Raw genomic sequence first — 24203 nt, 5'->3', positions numbered from 1 at the left:
GCCGTACTTCCCACTTATCTGTGCTTAACTGTCTTGGATTTCACGGCAGCCTCAGACTAGTGCAGACGGTAAAAAATACTGGCTATTGGTTTTAAATAGTTTTTTTTCAGATATACTCTTAAGTGTCTGCAGACCTGGTAAACACCTTTTTGAATTTAAAGGCTGGAAACACGGATCTCTTAATAAACACAGAGGGTTTAAATATTCTTTGAAATCCTCAAAGTGTGAAAATAAAGTTAAAAGTTAAATATGTAGTAATTAAAAACAGAAGTCTCTGTGCACAACAAATCCATTGTGTCGTCTAAAATGAATATTATGGTCTGACATCTTTACCAAGAGGGAGAGACCCTCAGGATATAGAACCAGTTAAATATCAGACACAATGACGACAGTCAATTTAACGAACTCCCACTCAACAACGGAGCAACAATTGTGATCTCTGCCTCCACAACCACCTTTTAAGAAAGGGTGTAGAAAGTGACAGGCTGTGAGAATGGGTGGGAGTTGAGCTGTCCACATGTGAGGTCGAGAGAGAGAGACAGAGCTGTGTGACGTCTCTTCTATACATTTGCACCCTCGTGGTTGTAGAAGTCAGAAAGGTGACGGCAGATACAGAAATGGTGAGTAGGTCCTATTTCCACAGATTAATAGATGGGTAATAATTCAAATTAGAGGGTTGTTGAGGCAAAGATTTAACGTTGCTGAAAACTTTGAATTCAAAAGTCTCCTTCAGTGTAAGAGCGTAAACATTTCATTATACAAGGGTGCGCAGTGACACAGTTTCCCACATACTCGGTTGTTACAGATTTAAAATGCAGCTTCTGAGAAACGACTTTAAATATTGAAATGTGATACAAGAAGTTGTTGATGCTTGGGAGGACAGTTAAGTGGGTTGTGGTATTTTGACATGAAGTTGCACCCACTGATGCATTTTGTGTGTTGATAACTTACAAGTACTATTAATACTGTCTGTTAACACAATTTCTATTCAAGCTACCAAATATGAAATTAAAAATGTAAATGCTACATTTGACATTTTTCTTTAGTCTTATATATTAAGTTTTATACAGTAATACATAAGTACATAAGTACATAAAACACAGCATGTCAACAACAAGTGCATATCAGACAAACTAAAAGCAACAGTTTTATTGGAGATCATTTACTTTGCTTTTTAAGGCCTTTCTATTATGTACGTTGTGAAGACATAAAGGCTAAATGCTCATTAAACAGATTGTGAAACTGAGCTAAATGAATTGTTTGTGTTCTCTGCAGTACGGGTTCATCAACAGCTGCCTCCAGTCCCTGGTGATGGAGAGATTTGGCCAAGAGACGTGGGACAAACTGAGGTCTGCACATGGATTATAATGGAAGACAATTGTAATGATGCTTTCAACTTTATCCTGAAATGTAATGAAGCTCGTGCATGTTTTTTGCGCAGCTCTCTACCCGGGGTCCAGGACACCTTCATGACGTACACGGTTTATGACGATATACTGACGCTGAGCCTGGTGGGGGAGGCCTGTTCACTGCTGGGTAAGACTTCAAACTCCTGTGTTTATCATGGTTGTCATTGCTTTCACGATTTCATACCAGTCAGATATATAATTATATATCTGACGAGTTTGAGATCCATGAGGAACAAAAGCTTGGTCGATGTAAAACTTAGATTTAATTGTGCCGCTATGGCTCTTATCCAGGGGGTTGATTGAGTCCTGGGGTCTGTCCCGTAGCCAATCAGGTTTTGTGTTTTTTATGGTTTATGACTTCCGTTTTGCTTTTGCTATCAAGAGCTGCATCTAATTCTCTTTGTTCTTTAGTCTGCAGTTGACCTGGACCATACTTTTTCTCATTTGTCCATTTGTTTCATAAATGTAGGAACTGTTGTATTTCAAGTACAGTATCTCATATTTATTGTAAATAATATTTGTACACTTTTACACAAAAACAAAATGAAAGCATGTGCAGTGGGTGCTCGAGGTGTGAAAACTGCTCGTCTGTGTTTGTCACTCGGGTGTTAACAATGTCCCAGATGAAATCCAACAGGTGTCGCCCAGTGGACATTCACACAACTGCCTCAACATGGAGGGTGAATAAAAAAAAGACGGCACTGACTAAACAGTGCTGCAGATGCATGATCAGACTCCACGAATTTGACCCGGTTTGATCTTTGCACAGCAGAGCCGCTCCAGTATTGGCTGCATATTATGCATGTCTGTAATGGTTTATGGTTTGGATATAGATAATTAGTCCAGTTCAGAAGTTGCTCAACACTTTCACACACTCGGCAGCTGCAGAAATCTTTGTGCTTGACACATAAACTATTTCTTGACACACGTATGGATCACGTCTGACAGACACATGGATGGATGGAAACACTGGGACCTCTGGGTACAGATGCATAAAACATAAACAAGAATTGTTTATTCACAGAATGTCAACAGCTCCTCCTGTGGGTCTGATTATCTGGACTGTACATCCTTTGGGGAAAAGGCTGTAATTGAATATGTGCTCAGCACCAGCGCTTTAATGAGACACACACATGTGCAGTGGGAAGCCAGAGGACAAACTGATAAGTGCAACATGGACTTGATACCTGTAATTCCGTGACAGGGTTTGCTTGTGTGTTTTCAGATGTCCCTGCGGACGTGTTCCTGAAGCTTTTTGGAGAACACTTCTTTGTTTTCTGTAAGAAAGCGGGATACGACACCATGCTCAGGACCCTGGGGGGAAATCTGTTTGATTTCATCCAAAATCTGGATTCTCTCCACAGCTACCTGGCTCTGTCCTATCGGGTATGCACGTGTCAAGTCAAAGCTCATTTGTGTAGCACAACCAACATTGACAAAAGTGCTGCAAAGGCTTAAGATGAAAAGAAAAGATATGAAATATAAAATGCAAATTAAAAAGGATGAAGAAAATGCCTGGACTATTTACATAAGGCCGGTTGGCTCCATGGTTTAATTTGAAACTGTGCCCTACCTCCCTTAGAGGGATTTTGTATCAAGAAGACTAAGACTCTATTTGTCATGTGCACAACTATTCCATACAGCAGTCACTGGCTCCCTCTAACCATGCTTAAATATATTATGGAAAGAGAACCACACAAGCAAAAAATAATTGATTAAAGAATGAAATAAATAGAATAAAGCTAAAGTAATAAAATACCGCTGGTGTTGGTGCAAATATTACAAGGTGCAAGAGGAGTTTAACAGTCTTATTGTCAGGGGTGAGGTGGACCCACTATGCAGCAGCAAGGTTGACAAAGTGTGATTTGCAGATCTGCATCACCAACATTAACATCATGCACAGCTCCACTCCACTTTTTTATCCTAATGCAGCCTCCATTTAAAATACTGTGGCACTTAACAGGTTTCATGTAATAGTTTGTGTAGCATTCCGCATTATTTTGCACAATATTATGCAGAGATGAGTCTGTGTGGATGCTATGGTCAGAGGTTCGTCATCTCTTTATCCTCAGCTTGGTCCTGACGTTTCTGTCTGTTTTAAACAAACAATATCAATAGGATTGGCCAATCTGCAAAGTGGCACGAAAACACAAAAGATGCATCCACCTCTCACCAGGAGTTAGTGTATGACTAGTGTTACATTTTCATAACTTCCGTTTTTAAACAGGAAATGAATGCACCATCTTTCCGGGTGGAGATGACAGATGACGGGAATATGCTGCTTCACTATTACTCGGACAGGAAGGGTCTGCACCATATTGTGCCTGGTAAAAAAACAACCACACCGAGTGACGTCCTCACTCCACTGCATTCAGGATATATGTCCTGCAAAAACATACTGATCCAGTGTCTGTTACTCCTTTTCATTCCCCCCCCCATGTTTCCTTCCTGCTGCAGGCATCATGGAGGCGGTTGGCAGAGACCTCTTTGACAGCACAGTGACCATGGAGGTTCTGAACCAATCGGTAGAAGACGAGCGGACGGGGAAGAGGGAGCACGTTGTGTTTCTGGTCAAACAGACCAGCCGAGCCTGCAAGAGCACAGTCCAGGTCTTCTGCAGTCACAGAGAGGTGAGTGTATATGTTCGGTCTTTATATGCGCTGTGTAGATTATGTGTGTTTCTGATTCTTGGCCCACTTATGGTATGTGTGATTTATTCCCCAGGAGGAATTTTTCAAAAGAATGAGGGACAGATATGCGTCACTGGCTGGGAAGAAGAGTGGCTGGGGCCTGATCAGAGCATTGGCTCTCTCAGAAAAAGGTCAACTCTATATATTTGTTCTTAGAATTAATGTCTTAAACAAAAACAAGCCGCACTGACTGACCTTATTTCGTAACCTGGGCTGGAGAGGAGGGCTTAGCAGACAGATAATCAGTTGAGTAAACAGCTTCGTGTAAGACATGAAGAACAACTACATTAAAATGAGTCTGCTGATGCCTGACGGAATGGAGTTATGTTTACACAGTATATATTAAGAGTAGATTATCCAGCCACGATTTAATTGGTGTTTGATTTACTTCCTAGGCCGCCACCAGAGCACCTTCAGTCCATGTTACCCAGACAAGCTGTGGATGGAGGAGAAATCTTTCTGCAACGCTTTTCCCTTTCATATCGTCTTTGACAAAGATGTAAGGCTCCATTCAACTTTTTGGAAGCACTGGATCTATATATTTATCTATTAAATTAATCGGCGTATTGTCCGTCTGCTTGTGGACAGCTGAAGATAAGGCAGACTGGCGTGAACATACAGAAGTTTGTTCTGGGTCTTCAGGCCACAGATGCTACACTGGACCAATATTTCATCATTGTACACCCACAGGTAAAAGATGGTATTTATCTAAACCAATATGGAAAATATACATCTCCTCTTCCTCCAATTTTACAATCATGAAGCCAGAAATATCTTGGATTCGGGAGCTTTAAGATTTTCTCTGTCCTCCAGGTTACCATCACCATTGAGAGCATCAGGAAGTTCATCAACAGTCAGTTTGTCTTGAAGAGCTGCAAAGACACAAACTCCAGCCTCCAACTAAGAGGTGACCCTGCACAGCAATACATAGAAGAAATGTAAAATAAAATCTAAATGTGTACCCCCTGTATTCATATAATGTGCAGGTCAGATGCTGTGGATGGATTCTCTCGGCTGCATGCTGTACATGTGTTCTCCAAAGCTGAGGAGCCTCCAGGAACTTCAAGATGTGGGCCTGCACCTGGCTGACCTGGCCCAGCACGACGTCACCAGAGACCTGGTTCTTCTCAACCAGCAACGCCTAGCTGAGATGGAGCTGACCAACCAGCTGGAGAGGAAAAAGGTAGGACAGTAGTTTTTTTTTGCGATAGTATGATCTCTGTGGTGTGATGCACTCTAAAATCTGACTGCGTGTCCATAGGAGGAACTAAGAATCCTGTCTCGGCACCTTGAGGCTGAGAAAGAGAAGACAGAGACTCTGTTGTATGCCATGCTTCCACGTCATGTAGCCAATCAGCTCAAAGATGGCAAGAGCGTGGAGGCGGGTAAGTCGGCCTGCAACAACCCAGTCGTCCATATCATGCATATCCGTCTGTTGCTATGTTAAATTGTTTTGTCTTTTCCAGGGGAGTTTGAGGTGTGCACTATTCTGTTCAGCGACGTGGTCACCTTCACAAACATCTGTGCTGCCTGTGAGCCCATCCACATCGTCCACATGCTCAACTCCATGTACTCCAGGTTCGACCGACTCACCAGTATACACGACGTCTACAAGGTATCATCGCTCCTCTAACATTTGTTCTAGTCTTTTTTCTTTACTAGCTGAAGACATCCGCAAAATTACGATTTAGAGGGAACACAAAAGTATAGTTGATTTATAGAATAAAAGGTTTCTTCACTTTCTAAAAAGGTTGAAACTATTGGTGATGCCTACATGGTGGTGGGTGGCGTTCCAGTCCCGACAGACACCCATGCTCGCAGAGTGGCAAACTTTGCTTTGGGTATGAGGATAGCGGCCAGAGAGGTCACCAACCCTGTAACAGGCAAACCCATTCAGGTGAGTGTGTCGAGTGCTTTTTAATCTGACTTGACAGAGCTGGGTAGTAGCTCTCGTTCCAACCACATAAAAAATAAGTGTATAAGATGTATGATCTGGCCTGGTAAACTCATGCAACTGGTAACTCTCAGATCTCCTGTGAACCGATATCACGGCACTACTTCAGTCCAGACTATGCTACACCAGTGGTATATTATATAATCCACTTGAGATCTTTACCTAATTAGCTTCCACTCTCTTCAGGCCTCTGAGAAGAAAGTGTGCATTAACCAGAAGCAAGAATCAGGGCCACATGGGACGTCCCATTGTTTTCTTGTTCTCCGGCTTGTATTTCTGTGCTGACACGGCATTACTGTGGGTTTCAGATCCGTGTGGGCCTGCACACCGGCCCGGTGTTAGCTGGCGTGGTGGGGGAGAAGATGCCTCGCTACTGCCTGTTTGGAGACACTGTTAACACGGCCTCCAGGATGGAGAGCCATGGACTACCTGACCACATTCACCTCAGCCCTTCCACATACAGGTGTGTGTGTGTGTGTGTGTGTGTGTGTGTGTGTGTGTGTGTGTGTGTGTGTGTGTGTGTGTGTGTGTGTGTGTGTGTGTGTGTGTGTGTGTGTGTACATTTATCTTCTCCCACTTCTTCCCTCATCCCCTCACGCTTTCTGCAGTGAGCTCAGAGATACCGGGTTCAACATACAACAGCGCGGGCAGATTGAGGTGAAGGGTAAAGGCCTGATGACCACCTACTTCCTGCTGGGGAACCTGTTGGCTACCGAAGACGACATCATGGGAAGAGAGGCCGGGAAGACGTGTCTCTACAAGGACGTCCTTCACGGCCAGAGCGAAAAAGGTAAAGAGGAAATGGTTGTTGGAAGTTGTTCATGTCTGTCTTGAAACAATCAACCATATTCCCATGTTAGAGGCTTTTCTTCCTCTGACATCATGCTCAGGATGGAAAGCTCAAGTCATACTACTGTGATTCAGGTTTCGAAGTCATGAAAACACAAGGAATCTGACATATGGTTCGCTAATGGTTCACTCAATTTTAAAACTTTAAAACGTCTTTCATTTAGACCCTGATTCGAGAGCTGACACGCCCACTGATGGAACGAGCACCCCCCAGGCCGTCACCCCCTTCGCCTGGGACATCAGCCCCCCATATGCCACCAACCAGAGCAGCATCCATACGCCTGAAAACAACTTCAACAGCAGACTCTGTGTTTTATTCTGACAGAGGATCACTGAAGTTTGACCTTTACAGATTCTGTCTTTATAAATCCCTTCTTGAAATGATTATTTTATGAAAGCTTTGACTAAAGTGGGACATTGGCTCTTAGTTACACTGACTAATCCTATTTTTGTATTGATGTCAGATTTCATCGTTCACTTTTCTCTGCCCATGTACCATTGGTTCATTGCCACCCCACCAAGGAGGTTATGTTTTCACCCCTACTTGGATTGTTTGATTCTAAGCAAGATTGCACATAAACAACTTATTTTTATTATATAACTGCAGATATAGGCTAAATTCTTAATGCAATTAATAATCTATGAAGACAGATAAACAGGCATTTGAGTATCTGGATTACAGTTGCCTGTGTTGATGTATTTGGAGATAATGTTTCATTGCTTTTTCTTGCAATAATTAGTACAATGTGTCTCTCTGTGTCTGTCCCTGTTTATTAGCATGAAATTGCCTGTCCTTTGAGAGATGGATATCAGCGTAGGGTCACTGATGATAGCTCTGCTCCATTTGCACGTCCATTTGTCTGGTACAGCCCACAGATGTGTTTACAAGATTAACTGTTGGCACTTTTACACAGAAGGTTTTCCTCTTTTTGGGTGTACCTCAGTGGGTTCTTTCATTTTGAGCATGAAGGTCAGTACAGTCATCCCTAAGGTTATTACACCACCATGTGGTGACTGGGTTGAAATACATATAAAAACCAGACGGGCATCGAGATGAATACAATAATATTTCTAAATAAACATATCACATGAGTGTACGTGTTGGTGTGAGGACGATAAGAACCATGACAGGGTTCTGCACCAGGTCGGCTTTGTTTGAGCGGCTTGTGGGTTTTACAGGGAAAGTGGTTGCTTCAGTTGTGTGTTTCACACTCGCACACTTCATCAGCTCAGCAGCCCTGCTGACAGAGAGGGGCCAGGAGCGCTGCTTTATTAGTGTGCAATTTTAGAAATGACTTAAAATGGCACATAAGCACATGAGTAGTGTGGGTGCACGCACACACACACACACACACACACACACGCGCGCGCTCTGTCTCTTCACTGTAGTGGGTTGTATAAGATGATAATGGCTGAGCCAAAATCAGCCCACTTCAGTCCATAATGACACGTGGTGTGTGTGTTTTGTTGCAGAGGTGAGTAGACCATAGAGTTTCTTATGTAAGCACGTCGGCTTGAACAGATACAAACACAAATTGTTACTCCTGCATGGAACAAGAAGTGCGTGTACCTTTATAATGTATGAAGCTCTTACAGTTCTTAGAAATGTACGAGCATCCTTTTGTCACAGCAGTTTAATTAGATCTTGGCCTCAAGTTTCAAAGAAAACATTACCTCCCATCGGACGCATTAATAAATTATTAAAAGTTTATATTTTGTCCACCCCCTCTCTATGACTGAAGGAGATGAGAGAAAACCCGTCTGTATAATCCAGTACAGCTCAACAGCAGCAGATTATTTCCACCACATTAGATTTTTGCAAGGTGAGGTTTGCCTACAACTGTCAAGCGACAGAGTTGGGATTTTACTGAGAGAAACTGAGATGAGCTGAAACGTTATACAGATGTCATGAAGCATTTGACAGCAGTGGTTGTCCGTACTGGTTTGTTTGGAGTATATGAACAAAGCGCTCCTAGAAATTGAAGAGGGAGAGAGGCAACAGTGACGAGGGACAACGGGCTGCTGCATCTCCTTGAGCGAGATGTAATGTCACCAGACTGCTTGGCAAACACCCAGAATACAAATTTGAGCCTTTTATTGGTGACCTATAATGAACATTTCATGGACTGTCACTGGTGTCCCATTAGATTACATTGTAGCCACAGAGGCAAACTGCTGGACCAATTTCAAAAGTTTATACACCAACAGTTATAAAAAGAGCTTAAAATACCCCAAAACTTGGCTTACATGTGTTGGGGGTTTAGGTGCTGCCCAGTATTCTTTAGCTGTGATGCTTCTTCCCGAGCAAGTCAAAGGGAACATGGGGAGGATGGTGTTGAACAGGGCCTGTACATGACCTTGGTGCTGGTGGCCCATTCTATAGCTCATTGTCCAGTTAAGTGCCCGTGTCCTTGTAGGACTTTAACTTGTCCACATCCCTGGAGAAGGTGGGCCTTTTCTCTTTTCCCTGAAATGGATCTCAATATCCTCTGTTGTGGCCGGATTCAGCTGCAGATGGTTCCATCCATCCATTCCTTATCTCCACTAAATCCTCTTGAGGGTGGCAAGGAGCAAATCCCAGCTGACTTTGGGCGATAGGCATGGTGCACCCTGGGCGGATCTCCAGCATAATCACAGGGGCCAACGTACAGAGACTTCACACTCACAATTAAACTCTGATTAATCTGACCTCGATCTGCAGAAATGCCACGCAGACACAGGGAGAACATGCAGACTGAGCATGGAAAAATGGTTGAATAATGTGAGAAATCATTAAACGCAGATTAGAGCAACGCCCAGCAGATCAAATGATGACGTTAGATACTGTGTGATACTGAACAAATGATGAATGGTACGGTTTCACACCAAAATATTTAGAGAGCATCCGTGTACAGATAGAAAGCTCAGGAAACACTTTAGTAGTAGTAGTTGGGATTGTCTCTCACTCATGTTACAGACGAGAACTTCTCTCGGGCTGGAGAAGAACTCCCTTGTCTCAACAGTATAGTATTTCTTCCCTCTTGTGCCCCCCCAGCCTGTTCCTATTCCTGTACGTTGGATTCCCATTTATCATGCACCAAAACCCCACAGTAACTTTTTATCTGATTTCCCTGACTTTGCTGCTGCTGCGTTTGTCGAGCACGACAAAGTGATTATGTTTGCTGATTTTAATTTGCATGTAGATGATACAACAAATCCCCCAGCGAGTGATTCTTTCTTATTGGTGTAGCTGAAATCATTGGGCTTGACACTGGATGATTCTATCTGTGATCACAGACGTTTTTTATCTTTGATATCATTTTACATCCGACTCTCTCACACTTTAAAATGACACCTCACTGGCAGTTAGTCTTCAGATGCACTCTCTCTTTCTTCTTCTTCTTCTTCTTCTTCTTCTTCTTCTTCTTCTTCTTCTTCTTCTTCTCTCTGTGTTCAATCAAAGTGGGTCATCATCTTTGCATATTGATGACACGGTTAACCACTTTAATGATATATGTGCATCTGCTCTAGAAGCCGCTGCCCCTCTCAGGACCACATCGGTTTCTAAATCCGTCACATCTCCCCGGATAAATGATGACATCCACATGCCGTATACGTGGAACACCGCATGCTTGTCCACTGCACTTAAATGAAAAGACTTGATGATCCTGCTGAGTGAAGAATAATTAAACACGTGCAAACTTCTTCTTTTATTCATCTCATCGCCTCCAACAAACACAATCTCGGTTTTTCTTTTTTTAAACCTGCTGACCCTCTGTTAAATAAACCAGCCTCCAGCATATAATCCCCACCTTTAGCCAGATTGTGAGGATTTTTTCCTTGTAGATAAAAAAATAAATATCAACAGAGTAAGAGCATCTCTCAACACCCCCCAGCCTCACAAGCCCCAAATTCTGTCCCAGCTCCCTCAGGGATTTCATACCATTTCCAAACATGTATTCTTGTCCCTGTGACGTTAAGTCTCCCAAATTACTTTAAAATAAGACATTTACATTATGGCTCAGATCTGTCAGACTGTGTTCCTGCAGTGCTTACGTCCAGTCCCCTTTTTAAATTTAGGATACAAGTCCATATCCAGCCCCTTAAATCAATAAGACCTTGAATAATCTTACTCCAGGGTTCATCGGTGAACTATGAACTATGCCTGGAACCTTCGCTCCCTCAGGTCCTCTGCGCTGCCAGGCTGGTTGCACTTCTTTTCAGGCTGAAGACAGAGGGGGACTGTGTGTTTGCTGTCCTCAGTCCGAGGCAACTAATTAACGTTGCAGTCAGACATGCACTGAACTCCACAGATTCATCCGGAGGAGGTGCATGTGTGAACGCAAATGTCCGAGTTAGAGTCCATGCAGTTTCTGAGGACTTTCTCCACCTGGCCTCCAAGTATAAAGTCGGTAGAAATTCAGGAGAATACGATGTGTGAACACTTTCTTAATAAAAATGGTTTTAATAGAGTTGTATCCAGAGTTGTGGTGGTGTTTGATTGGGGGGTGTCATCGCGGAGCAGTTGTCCAATAACGCCCCAAGCAAAAGGGACCCTGGTGGGCTCCACATCAAAATAACCCCAAAAAGAAACGCATGATACAGAACCACATCTTTCCAATCTTCAAATGATTGGTATCAAAATGATATTTAAATAAGGTCCATACTGTGCACACACACACACCTAACAGTAAAGTTGAAGTGCACCATCCCAGGCTCATCACACTCACACATTTCGACGTTGTAGTATTTAACTAAACATTTAAAACGATGGAGCTTTTGGCAGAGGACTAGTGGCATGGGGCCTCATTAGGAGGTTTCCCACCATGTTGTCATTGGAGTCTCCTGTACAAAGCCAATCACAGACTTTTTAAGGAGTGTTCTCACAAAATTGTTGTTGCTGTGGACTAATGTAATCAGCTGTTCTTGGCGGTCCCCTCAGGCAATTGCCTACTTTACATTTACACAGACATTTATCAACTGACTTTGGTAAAACAGTTAGAAATGCGAGCAAAGATAGAATAACCACAACAAAACCTGGATATTCAGTAGAAAACATTGATCATAACATTGCAATGCTTTGTGGATGGTAAGACAGGAGGAATAATGAGGTGAGAAGAATGAAAAGACCAGCACACGGAGCACGATCCTCACTAGAGCCCGAGGGAATCACCAACACAGCCACACGCAATTAACCTCCACAGGTGAGGGTCAGTGTCGCCTGTTTGCATCCCTTGTTTTACTTTACCGGCTGAATAGAGTCTGAACAGCGACCAGCACTGGTGCACTGGGACCAAAAAGGAAATACTGTGGTAACTGTGTGAAAAATGAAATTGGATTTGTGTGAAAATTCATAATTCTTATCAGTCCCACAGACGGCAAACATGAACACTGACACAATAATCGCTGATCTGTGTGCAACCCGGACTTTCTGGACTCTGCAGGAGATAGAGGATGATGATGATGATGAAGATGATGCCAGGGTGCAGCTCTTAAGTTCCTCCTCCTCAGTCCTGGGTTTCAATTCACTTTTCTCTGACATACTAATTGTGATGACAGTAAATAGTTGTTATTACCTCAGCCAAGCAGGTTATGTCCTCAGTCTGGATTTACGCAAAAGGTAACATTGCGATATAGCATATTTTTCAACATTTGAACACGAATGGATCTTCTTCTAACGCTGCTACACACAGTGCATGCTCCCTGCACATGTGGATATTTTCCATTAGTCAAAAGTAGTTGGGATATTCACAATGTGATTTTTGGTAAACGCCGCCCCTCCGAACCTCCTGCTGCTGTGGGAAACAATCGAAACCAAGCAACCCTGGCATCACGTCGGTTCGATCAATAATCCTACATGGAACTGAAATAATGAATAAGCTGTGTAACCATAGTTACGGTTGTCATCATATTTTGGGTTATATTTCAATCATAAGTTATTGTCTTTCTTTTTGAGCTGTGTAGTTTACTAGTTTCATTGTCATTCAGCACTTTAATCATTGTTTCAATTAAGGTTAGTGGTACATTTGTTTTTGACAGATACAATTTACAGATCCAAATGACAGTGAGTAAATGTGTGGCCTCGGGGCCCCCGGGCTGTTTCCCCATCTTGTTGGAAATCCAGCCTTGGCCCCAAGAAATGTTGGCATGTCACAGTCCATCAGCAGTTTCCCACAACACAGACGTGCAGTGGAGACATGTGATGGTTCGGAGAGGAGGCTGGTGGGACAAGGGCCTCATCTGCACAGTTGGCTCTCATGATGCTGCAAAGTTGGTGGGAGCAGCCTTGGAGGCAGACCTTGAACCTCTCGGGCTGCAGCCAATGCTCAGTGGAGCTTACAGCAGGCCACAATGGGTATGAAGGGTGAGTTGCTAGGCAACGCTAGCGCACAGAGTGTGCTGTTGTAGCGGGCGAGAGAAGCTTGCAGCCAGTGCGAGTCCATGTCGGATTGGTGCAGGTTCACTGGCTGGGCTCTAGCAGGCTTGAAGAGCTACAGCACTCACACTGTTGGCCAAGAGGCCAGAGGTGACCAGGGGCCATGACTTTATAAATGGATGAGAGAAGTGTGTCTGTAAACCTTGTGCTGGAAATATGACTTTAACCTGCTACACAGTGCAGTATAATTGTGAAACTTGTTTTTCATTGTCATACATCTTTCTATTCCACAAGTCACATATTCTTAGTTCTTCTCCCTCAGTGGAAGTGTCATGGAGGTGTCTGATGCAACAGCCCAGTGGTTTAGTTTGTCTGAGCACATTGTAAGAACTGAGGTTGCAGTCCAGTTTTGGTTAAGGCCTTACTACCCTAAATGTTGCTATTACATAACCTGTAGTAACTAGAGGACAGAGGAGGGTGACGTCTGTTGCCCTCAATAAGGGGCGACCGGACTGATTGGATGAGAGGTCAGTTTAACTAAGCTGTTGTTGAGTGTACTTCACTGAACAACCATTTGTCCTGGCTTTAATGAATAGCTTGCTTATTGGCACAAATTGGGCACTGGATTAAAATCAGCATAGGTTTAAAATCAGCATTCTGATACACTTCAACCTCAGGAGTTTAGTTCATGATGTGTGTTGTCTCTTCAGGACCCCATGTTCGTCACTAAGGCTGAATCTCAACGTCTGCCCCTAAGGACTCAAGCCCTAAACCCTCATAGACCTATACGACATCAGCTGGTAAGTGATTGAGTGTGAGAGGCAGCAAGGGCTCGAAATGGTATAAATAGATTTGGACAGCTCATTGGAGCATGTTACGCTACCTTGACTGCAGCAAAAAGACCTGAGCCATCGAGGACACACAGCAAAATGTGAGCCTGAGAACCAAACTCAGCTCAAGTCAGTGTTTGTAACAACGGCAGCCTCTCTTTTTGCCTTTTGAGTCCACACCTTTGTGTTCAAAACTGTTGGCCATATTGTATCGAGTGGATTGTCCCAGTTCAGGAAGTTCTCAGAGCCATGGGAAGTGCTCTCCATGGACAGAAGACCTGTAGCTACATACTTCCATCACAGGCAGCCTTCTGTAGATCTCTGCTCATCATACTTAGCCGTTCAACCAGCTCTAGCCTGCGGTCTATGGCATATCGTCCTCCAGCCAGCTCTTTACCCCCCAACTGTTTCTCCCAACTCCCCCTGAATGTTTCTCTGGTGTGTTGATTGACCTCCTTTATCCCTGCTTGGTTTCCTACACCGTAAAACATCTTGGGCTGAGGCATTTGGAAATCTACTTGTCTGAGAGACTGGGTTAAAGAAGGTTTGTGGTCATAGCACACCGGGGAAAGAAGCAGCAGGGGTCTCCTCACGCTTCACCATGTGGGATAGTTGGGGTCTGGACCTTAGCTGCTGAGAGTGGGTGGAACACTTCCTCTTTGTTTGATGCAGTCATCCATGGACTTCATTAAAGATGAAGAAGCTCTCCACGAGATCCCCATCCCCTGCTGTCCACATTAACATAAGTCTCCAAGAGAGAAGGAGGGAGAAATTACAGGAAGGTTCCTTCTTCTGCTTTACCAGCTGCCAGAGGGAAATCTTCACCGAGCTGTCATCTTCAGAGCCCCGGAACTCCCTCACCGGGGGGCTGGAGCTGTGTTAACGACAGGGGTATCTGAGGGGGGAAGAAGACTAGTGCATGACATTAGTGCTAAATTAGAGTCCTTTCATTCTATGGGTTAAAAGATGGCAGTTCTATTTAAATAGTCCTTTCATCCTGTTGTCATAGATGTATGTGCAAGCAGTTGTTGATGGTGGACCAGAAGAAATGCTGAGAAATGTTGCCAGCTAAGCTAGGACATCTGATAGTGGTATGAAGCCTACGTCAACGTGTCTTTAGTCTTGTTGTGTATACGCTGACAAACAGCTCAAACTTCATGTTGCAGCTTCTTAATCAAACTTTAGCTGCTGTCCTTTGTGTGCGTGTAGTACATTGTCTCAACTTGTCAAACTTACTGCAGATCTTGCATGGAGGTGACAAATCGGTGTAATCTGCTTGTTTCCCCATTCAACTGCTGCCTCTACACACAATGGGACAGCTTCCACACACATCTCTGGATGTGTACAATAGTGTGAGCAAGAGTGGAAGCGGAGTCAAGGGTAGTTTGACGATAGCTCGCTACAGAAAAGTGTGCTTGTCAATCACCCATCAGAGATACCAGGTTTAATCCTAAATGTGCAAAACAAAATGCCAAGGAAAAATGGAAGAAACAATGAGTAACACAAGCTGGAAGTCAAGATAACTTCCAGACACGACAGCCTGCTGTCACCACAAGTGAGCAGTAAATTACAAAATGTATGCAAATAGGAAACATCAGGTCCTTTTGTAGGACAGAATACTGTTCTGAGATCAGATGTAAGGAGAGCTACACCTCCACTTTGGTGTCATCTAACTGATGTCCATGTTTACCTGTAATAGAAAAAGGCGCTGATTGACTTCCTTGACACGCCCCCTGGTGTGGAGGAACTCATACAGATCATGGATCACTTCAGAGCATGTTGTTGCAGGAAGGAGCTAGTGAGCATTGATTCTTACATCATCATTTATATCTTAACTCCATCCTGTGGCTCGGGGGACGGAGCAGATCGGCCACAAACCGGAATGTCAATGGTCCCTGACTCCTCGGGTCTGCACGCCACAAGAGTCAAACATAAACACAACCAACAGCCAATTAGTAGAACAGACACAAACACAGGGTTGTATTGCACATAAAGAGAGTTCTTGTCACAGTCTATAGATTGGATGGGACCCATTGATTTACCGACAGCTGCTTCATCATTAGTGTCCATCATCAGTCATTAAACTCAAAGCTGTAATAGTTGGATTCAACCCCCCTCACTCTCTCTCTGTCTGAAATGTTAAAGATTAACGTTATGGGAGCACCGACATGTATTTTGGATTTATTAAGCATCAGCAGGGTCTTTGTTCACAAATGTTTTATTAGCAGCACTGCGTGTGAGGATGCTGACTTCACAGCCTGGAGGATCTTTTTAATTAATTTAATACATTTTCCATGTCTCTGTGTGATGGGTGTGGATCCTCCACGGGTGGAATGATGCATCACCCACCCGTCACCAGCACAGGCAGCTGAGACCACCCTATGCTGCACACGGGTAACTTGGGAACACGGCAGCTGAGATGAACACGTACAGTTTCTGGGTGAAACATTTCAGTGTTTTTTTTCCACCATATTTTGATTTAGAAATGAGACGCTGACTGAGATTAAAGCACTGACTCAGCTTTAAGCCTCGTGTGTTCACATCCTTTCTTTCCTCTTGGCTCAGCGGTCCATCTGAGCTCTCAGCAGGCCGTGCACTGTGAAAAGTTCAGCCACACAACGCAGCACGGACAGCTGTTGATGCATGTATAGCCTGAGCAACATATCTCTTCCCACAAACAGTAGGGCGGATTGATCTTTGTTTTGGAAGATCGAGTGCAGCCTGTGCACGCTTTGCTCCTCCACTGCTGTTGTTGCGTTGTGTGCACACAAATATGCATCATGCATGCACGGGTCATGGCTTGAGGAGATGACGAGCTATGTTACAGCTGTATATGAAAGCATTGCGAAGAGTGATGTATGTGTGGAGCCCGTTCACTGTGGCAGTATTGGCTGATTGTTTGAATTTGTTGCCAGGACGACCGCAGCATGTGAGGTTTGAGCTGATTGGAGCTCACACAGAAGAGGAGAGAGAGACGCTGGGTCTGTGCTGTGGACAGGTCAGTGTTAGGCCTGGAGAGCCCCAAGGCACTATGTCATTAACACACACAACACACACACACACAGACACACACAGACACACACAGACACACACACACACACACACACACACACACACACACACACTCCAGTATCTGTTGTTGATTAGACATGATTTCCAGCTTATAGGCTGTATTTGTACAAAGCACTTACTTTGACTTGGAGGACCAGAACTGCCAAAATTAAAGAACGAATAAAGAAATAAAAAAACAACAACTCCATAATATAAAAAAACAAATGCAGATAGAACAAATAAAATTCATGAATAATGTAATAATATAAACATTGATTAAATCCTGTTTACTTCGTGGCTGTGGCGAACAAAAGTGACAGCTTTTGGTGAGACTGTATATGCAGTACATGTTTTAAATAAACACTAATATGTTGCGCATGGTAATATTACACATTACTGGAACTACTTCACATGAATAATATTAAACATGAATGGTAATACTATGAATGGTAAAATTGCATGAGTGGCTGTATTGTATATGAAAGGTAATATTGCACATGAATAGGTAATATTGCACATGGAAAAAGTAACATTGCATTTCTATTGTATCTTATTGTTTGTATATATATATATATATATATTGTATATGAAAAATCGACATAACAAATACATATTATCAAACCAAAACAAAGATTCAATCAACGAGGATTGGCGGAGGGAAAATGACATCACAAGTCTCTCTCTCTCTCTCTCTCTCTCTCTCTCTCTCTCTCTCTCTCTCTCTCTCTCTCTCTCTGTGTGCGTGCGTGCGTGTGCACGCGCTTGCCCGCCCGCTCGGAGTGAAGCGCGCAGCTCTGGAGCGTCTGGAAACGCGCGGCAGAAGCGCAGCGGACGCGCACATGATTCCGGGAGAGTCGCTCAATGGCGAAGAAGTGAAAAAGGGACGAGTTGATATTTTGTTCTGCTTTCTATCATTTGCTCCTGTGACAGATTCTTCATCATCTTCATCCTCATCATCATCACCAGCCCCAACAAACTGGTTCTAATCAAAGAGAAGAGAGATGATAAGAGAGGGATCAACAGTGAGGAGGAGCGGATGAGCGCGTAGAGAAATAAAAAGGGATACTGGTGGAAAAGTTGGAGGAGAGAGGACCAGGGTCTCAGGTCGGCTGCTGCTGCTGCTGCGCCATGCACCATGAGTAACGACAGCACCGGAGCTGAGGGGGTCGAGCCCCTCTGGAACTTCAGCGGTGAGTGATCGACTCAAATCATTGAAGTTCTCCATTTAAAGCGTGGACCATAAAGACCATGCATGGAAGTGTGGGGGGGGGGGTCAATAATGCGTGGCAGGTGGGATTCTAACCCCAGATTATGCATAGAAATACAAAAAAAAGTTCTAATAACACTGGTGCATTTCTGTGTGTTGGAATAACCACCATGACCCTTTTAATTAATATAGAAAATTAATATGTCTGCATTTATCAAATGATTATTCTTATAATACTGACAGGGAAGACACAGCATTGTGGTAATCTTTTGAATAATTGAACAAGGGACTGTGTGTGTGGTCCATGATTATTCTTTATTATTATTTATTCATGTTCAACCCTTAAAACTAATGGTTGCGTGATAAAATCCTCTTAAAAGGGCTCAACAGGTAAAATATAATCTGACACAATCCCCAAAATATCAACATCTATTTTTTTTATGTTAACGGTGGAAGTTATTATTTCTTTTCTTTTAAAGGCAGCTCAGGGCAAAGAGAAGAAGAAAAAAGGGAGAGAACGGAGCGCAGGCAGGCAGGAGGTGGAGAAGGAGGTGATAACGAAGCAGAGGGAGAGAGAGGAGCAACAGAATTAGGTTTTGGGGAGATTAAAAAGCCTGAATAATTACCTCCTCCACCCTTTTCCTCTCTGCTGCGCTCCTCTCTTACTTTTCCTCAACACTTCTTCTTTCCCCTCATCCCGTCTTTTCCCCTCCTCTTTTCGTGTCTTTACCAGTAACAAGGTTTGAAATGAGAAAGGTACACGAAAGACATTAGTCCAGAGGGAATAAATGCATATATGCGGCTTTTTTAGGTGTAAATACAGTCGCACTGTGCAGCTCAGTGCAGCTGATTGACATGTTGTGAGGATCCCACAGTGTGTGTGTGTGTGTGTGTGTGTGTGTGTGAGAATCACAGACCTAAAGAGGTGGGACTGTTGTTGTTGAGGCTGTTACTTCAGATGTGTGAAAACAACTCAACCGTATTTGTTTTTAACGTTGTATTTAATGGTGTGTTTGCATTAAGCTGTAAGATACTGGTGCATTTTTTTTCCTAACGCATTTATATTTAGCCTACCGGGTGGAGAATATGCACAATATTAGACACACCCGACGACGTAGTGCCGTCCAGCAATCAATACAATCATTAACGGTAAAAAGTCAATAACCTCAAAACTAAAATAAGTGTCTCAGGGGGGTTTGTTTGGATTGGTTGTTTTGATTTTGTGCAACTTGGTTTTCAGTGCTTCTGTGTCACCATGTTTATGATAGTGTGTAGGCAAAGGTATTCATCACTTCCCCTGGTGACATGGTGACACATACAAACGACAGGTGAACGAGTTACTACTTTGTTATACTCAAAAGACGCCTTTTTTCCTCCCGGAAGGAGAAGAGCTGCAAGGCTCTGTATGATCGAATGATTGACAGCTCTGAGTTCTGGATAAAACATCAGGGGGTTGATGTAACATCCCCCCCCTCCCTCTTCTCCTTTTTTTTTTTCCTTTCTCTGATTCCTCCCTCGTCTCCTCCCCTCCATCAGTGGCTCCTCGCCTCCCTCGTTCACCTCTAACATCTCTTCCTTCTGCTCTCCTAATTCTCTCCTATTTCCATCCTTCGCTTCTGCGGCAGAAAAGATCCCCGCGGTGTAAAGGCGTGTTTGTTTGTGCATCTGTATGCTTCAGTGTGAATAAAGAGTTCTGGATGGGGGGGTGTGCACATGATTATATGCATAAAGCATGTAGGAGGGTAAATGTGTGTTTGTGTGTTTAAGCGTATATCTACTGTAGCAGGCATGTGAATTTGTTCATGGACAAGGTCATTTTATGATGAGTTTTTCTTTTTCCCTCCATTTAAAACAATCCATCATGTACATAATTGATATTTATTTTTTAATTATGTTGCTTGTATATTCTGGTACAGGTTATGCTGCCTTATTACGATTTTTTGATGGTGCATAATGGTTTAAATTCACGGGAATTGAAATTGTACTGCACCAGCATGTCCATCAACAGCCGCCTCTGCACAGGGAGCACGTACACATGTATTTATTTCAGCAGCAGCCATTCAGCCCTTTCTGCTCGTGATGGAAACAATACATGCACAGAGGGGCACAGGTCTGAAAGCTGCCTGGGACCAAGGTCCAGAGCAACGGACCAAAATATGGTCCGACCAAAAGAGGTTGGATCAGTTTGGATCATTGGCATTTTTTGTTTTGAATTAATAGAGCAGCATAATTTGATAATGCTACACCCCAAGGCTGTGGCCATTGGACAATATGAAGCTCAGACAGAAACAGTATATATCTTGGTACATTCTTTCATCAGACGTAATCTCTAGATCTGTTTTCTGTCTGACCGTGTGTGCATATACTGGAAGTTGCACCGGACTTTTACCAATTCCTCTTCTTTTCTATTTTGTACATCGCTTTCGGTCATTTCATTGTTTCCAAACAAAACCGCATGGGCTATCCACCGTTTTCCACACAGTTTGCTGGTGAAAGCTGATGACAATGGAAAGTGGCGTCTTCCTCTTCTCAACAAGGCACGGTTTAGTGCACCGCTGCCTCCCACTGCTGTAGTTACATCATTGCCACTTAAGCTCCGTGAGGGCTCTATCAGTCAACACGATATTGTCTAAATCCACACCACAGGGCACATTTATTTTTGGTGTACTTTCTACATTGTTCTGGCTGGGCGTCAAGTTATTGTTTCTGGAGCCTGGGTGATTGGAGTGAGTGAAACTGAACCCGCTGAAAAACAACTGGTCAACACCACAAAAAGGTGACTCTAACTAACTAGTCGTTCCACCCCAAAGCCTTTCTTGTCAGATAACTGCTCCTAGTGTCGTAGTTCCTCGCAATGGCTTGTGGGAGGATAAGGCACAGGGATGACGTTTCATCCATGATGACCACTGTCAGAGCACTGCCTCCACCCGGGCCACCAACTGGCAAATGGTGTCGGGACTGGAAAAGAAAGAGGCAGGGGTGCACAATGCACCTGCTCAAACCACAGGGAGCAGCATTGGTATTGTGGTTCCAGTTGAAGTGCCCATACTGTAGAAGTTGGCAAAAGCCAATAATCACTGAAGCGGCTTTCGGGGATGCAGGAGTCATCGACATTGTTTATTATGGGATGGTTCATCGGGGTGCTTCCATCATGTTCCCAGGAGGGACAGAACACACACTTCTTTGCTATTAACCGAAGCATGGTTCTCCAGCAGGACATCATTTGTAAACATGTTTCACCAAAGCCTGCGACACATTGTGGACATTGTGGACTCCTTAAGGCACGACCAGGTTCTCAGAATGGTCACTAGAGGTGTTGAACACTGTTTTCCATTAGTCCCCTTCTTGAATGCAGTCTAAATGATATTGTGTTTCTTTTCAAGGAAGAACCAACCCTCAGCAGGGGACTCATTTAGGTACTTTTCTATGTGTTTGGTTTTGCGGCAGGACAGGGAGTACAGATCAATTTGTCACTTTTTGATGTTTTCATTATGAAATAAATATCTTTTACTATTGAGATGTTGCTCAGACAGAACAAGATATCTGAACATGTTGCCTTCGGAAGTCAGAACTTATTACTGGTATTTTTTATTATTTTCCAATGCTTTTATAAATTGATTCATCAAAGAAATAAGATTGCAAATTAACTGTTAGTTGCAATCCTAGTTGAAATGCCTGCTTCCTGTATTAGAAAGAGAAGAGTAAAATGGAGGGGAACAGAGCTGATGGCTCTGACCCACATTTCTTTCCTCTAATTAATTTGAAGGAATTATTGTGTTTTCATCTTCTGGCGCTGGGGCAGAGGAGAGCTGTACATAGGAATAATAGCATATTGTAATGACGCCTTTACAGTACCAGTATCATCTCATACAACCGGTAGTTTTGCTGCAACTCTATTAATTTGTTTCCAATGTGTAATGGCCCCAGTTGCCACGTGTACATGTATGTTCTATGGCCGCGTCTGTGTCCAGGAGTGACTGAGTCAGCCCCAGATGTTATTACTGGCACGTTCCCTGTGAGCTGGCATCCAAACGGGCACAGACGCGTGTGAAGTTGGAGAGAGTGTGTTGGATGCAGGGGGCCGATAGAGGAATTAAGAGGTAGGGGTCTGACGAGAGGCAGATGAGGATTTATTCCAACTGTTCACAGCAAGAAGTGACAGCTAGTCTGCTATAGGATTAGAGCTGATTGTGCAAACATTGCTCATATCTTTCTTAATTCATTTACCCATCATTAAATATAAAACATTGTGCCTATGTGTGTATAGATGTAATAAAAAAGGGCAGAATGGGCTTCAGAAATATGAATAATACTAATTCTCAAATACTGACAGATACCTCAACAGTCAGCGTTTGAACCTGGGATTTATTTGACAGTCTTATCTCAGCGACATGCCCCCCCCCCCACACACACACACACATTTCCATGATTCATAGGAATAATTTATCATATTTCAGGGAGAAACCTGCTTTTCAGATGCAAAGTCAACGTTTCCTCCTCGTCTGCCTAATTTCTGGGGGAATTCATTGTGATGCGCGTTCTCGGAATCCAACGTTTTGTGCGACATTGACGGCAACCTCACAGCGACTAATGGATGGAAATGAATAGGGCAGGATAATGGAGCTGTGGGTTTGACTTAATTCTGTTATAGCACAGATAGAATTAGTGCTACGGAAAGGTATTTGAATTCCAGCTTAACTGAATACATTCTGACGGCTTATTTACAAATATGTTATATACCATGCATTTCCAACAGTTTTCATAAAGAGAGAAAATGATTACAATAATTATCAACATAAAATTGTCTATAATGGTAATATAATAGAAGAATTATGGATTTAATGCACCAGTTTAAAGGTTCAGTGTGTAGAATTTAGTGACATCTAGTGGTGGAGTTGCATGTTGCAGCTGAATACCCCTCACCTCACCCTCCCAAAGAGGAAAGAGAACCTGTGGCTCCTTCAGTTGTCATAAAAACTGTTTAGTTTGTTCAGTCTGGGCTACTGTAAAAAAAATAATATGGCAGCCTCCATAGAGAGGTCCCACTCCAGATGTAAATATAAAGTATTTTAATATAAAAGGGCCATTATAGGGTGAAGGGTCAATTTCAACAATTTAGATGATTACACACTAGTTTTACACACCGAACCTTTTGCAAATATTAAAAGTATTTCACAAATCTGAGGAAGAGCACTGAAAACGATTGTCTCCTCCCTCAGTAAATCAAAAGTTTGCGGACCATTAGCCGGTGCCTAATGACGCCCAGTGTATAAAGGCACAGACACAAAAACGATGGAAGCAGAGAACTGACTTTCTCTGAGGACACTGACATGAAGCACTGTGCTGATTTAATGCAGATAAGGTCAGCTTCATTGGAAATGAGTCTGTGCAAACCTCTGAAGTGACAGAGGGAGTTCAATGGAAGAAATAACGCAGCTAAAGTCATCTCACTCGGCTCCGTTAGAACTTGTGCTGCTGAAATTGTTGCCATTGATGTTAATCACAGAGCAGCACTTTCACAGCATTAAGAGTATTCTGTTAAAACGGCTCTAGAGGAGTCGAGCATAGAACAGAACACGGCTGATTAATGGCTTCTTGAATAATGTTGCCATAATTACCCCAAATCTAATGTGACAGTTCTGCTGGACTAAGTTTAGCTCCGATATCAAACTTGAGATCCCGCGAGGCAGTGTTCAGGCACCGGCTCAGTAGTTGTAGAAGGAGCAGCTGAGTGTAACAGTGCAGGAGTTTGTGCGTCGGTGCTGCGTATTTAATTTCGAAAAAACGCTGTTTTTATGTGAAAACTATTTTTGGTGGTGCCCCAATGTAGGGGCTGCATCTTTTGTTTGATTAATTCT

General features: G+C 43.3%; 1 protein-coding gene across 1 annotated transcript; it reads left to right on the top strand.

Moving 5' to 3' along the window:
- Positions 1-493: 493 nt before the first annotated feature.
- On the top strand, positions 494-7471 carry gucy1b2 (guanylate cyclase 1, soluble, beta 2). The gene is made up of 18 exons (XM_047339213.1): positions 494-497; positions 589-620; positions 1276-1349; positions 1442-1536; positions 2635-2795; positions 3637-3736; positions 3867-4039; positions 4134-4230; positions 4495-4598; positions 4688-4789; positions 4913-5006; positions 5086-5282; positions 5361-5484; positions 5566-5714; positions 5850-5996; positions 6362-6516; positions 6662-6870; positions 7082-7471. Exons 1-18 carry the CDS (start codon positions 494-496, stop codon positions 7222-7224), a joined length of 2160 nt encoding a protein of 719 aa, XP_047195169.1. The 3' UTR covers positions 7225-7471.
- Positions 7472-24203: the final 16732 nt, after the last annotated feature.

The sequence above is a fragment of the Hippoglossus stenolepis genome, chromosome 24 (genome assembly GCF_022539355.2).
Source record: "Hippoglossus stenolepis isolate QCI-W04-F060 chromosome 24, HSTE1.2, whole genome shotgun sequence".
NCBI classification, from domain to species: domain Eukaryota; kingdom Metazoa; phylum Chordata; class Actinopteri; order Pleuronectiformes; family Pleuronectidae; genus Hippoglossus; species Hippoglossus stenolepis.
This window is presented reverse-complemented; position numbering and strand designations above follow the sequence as displayed.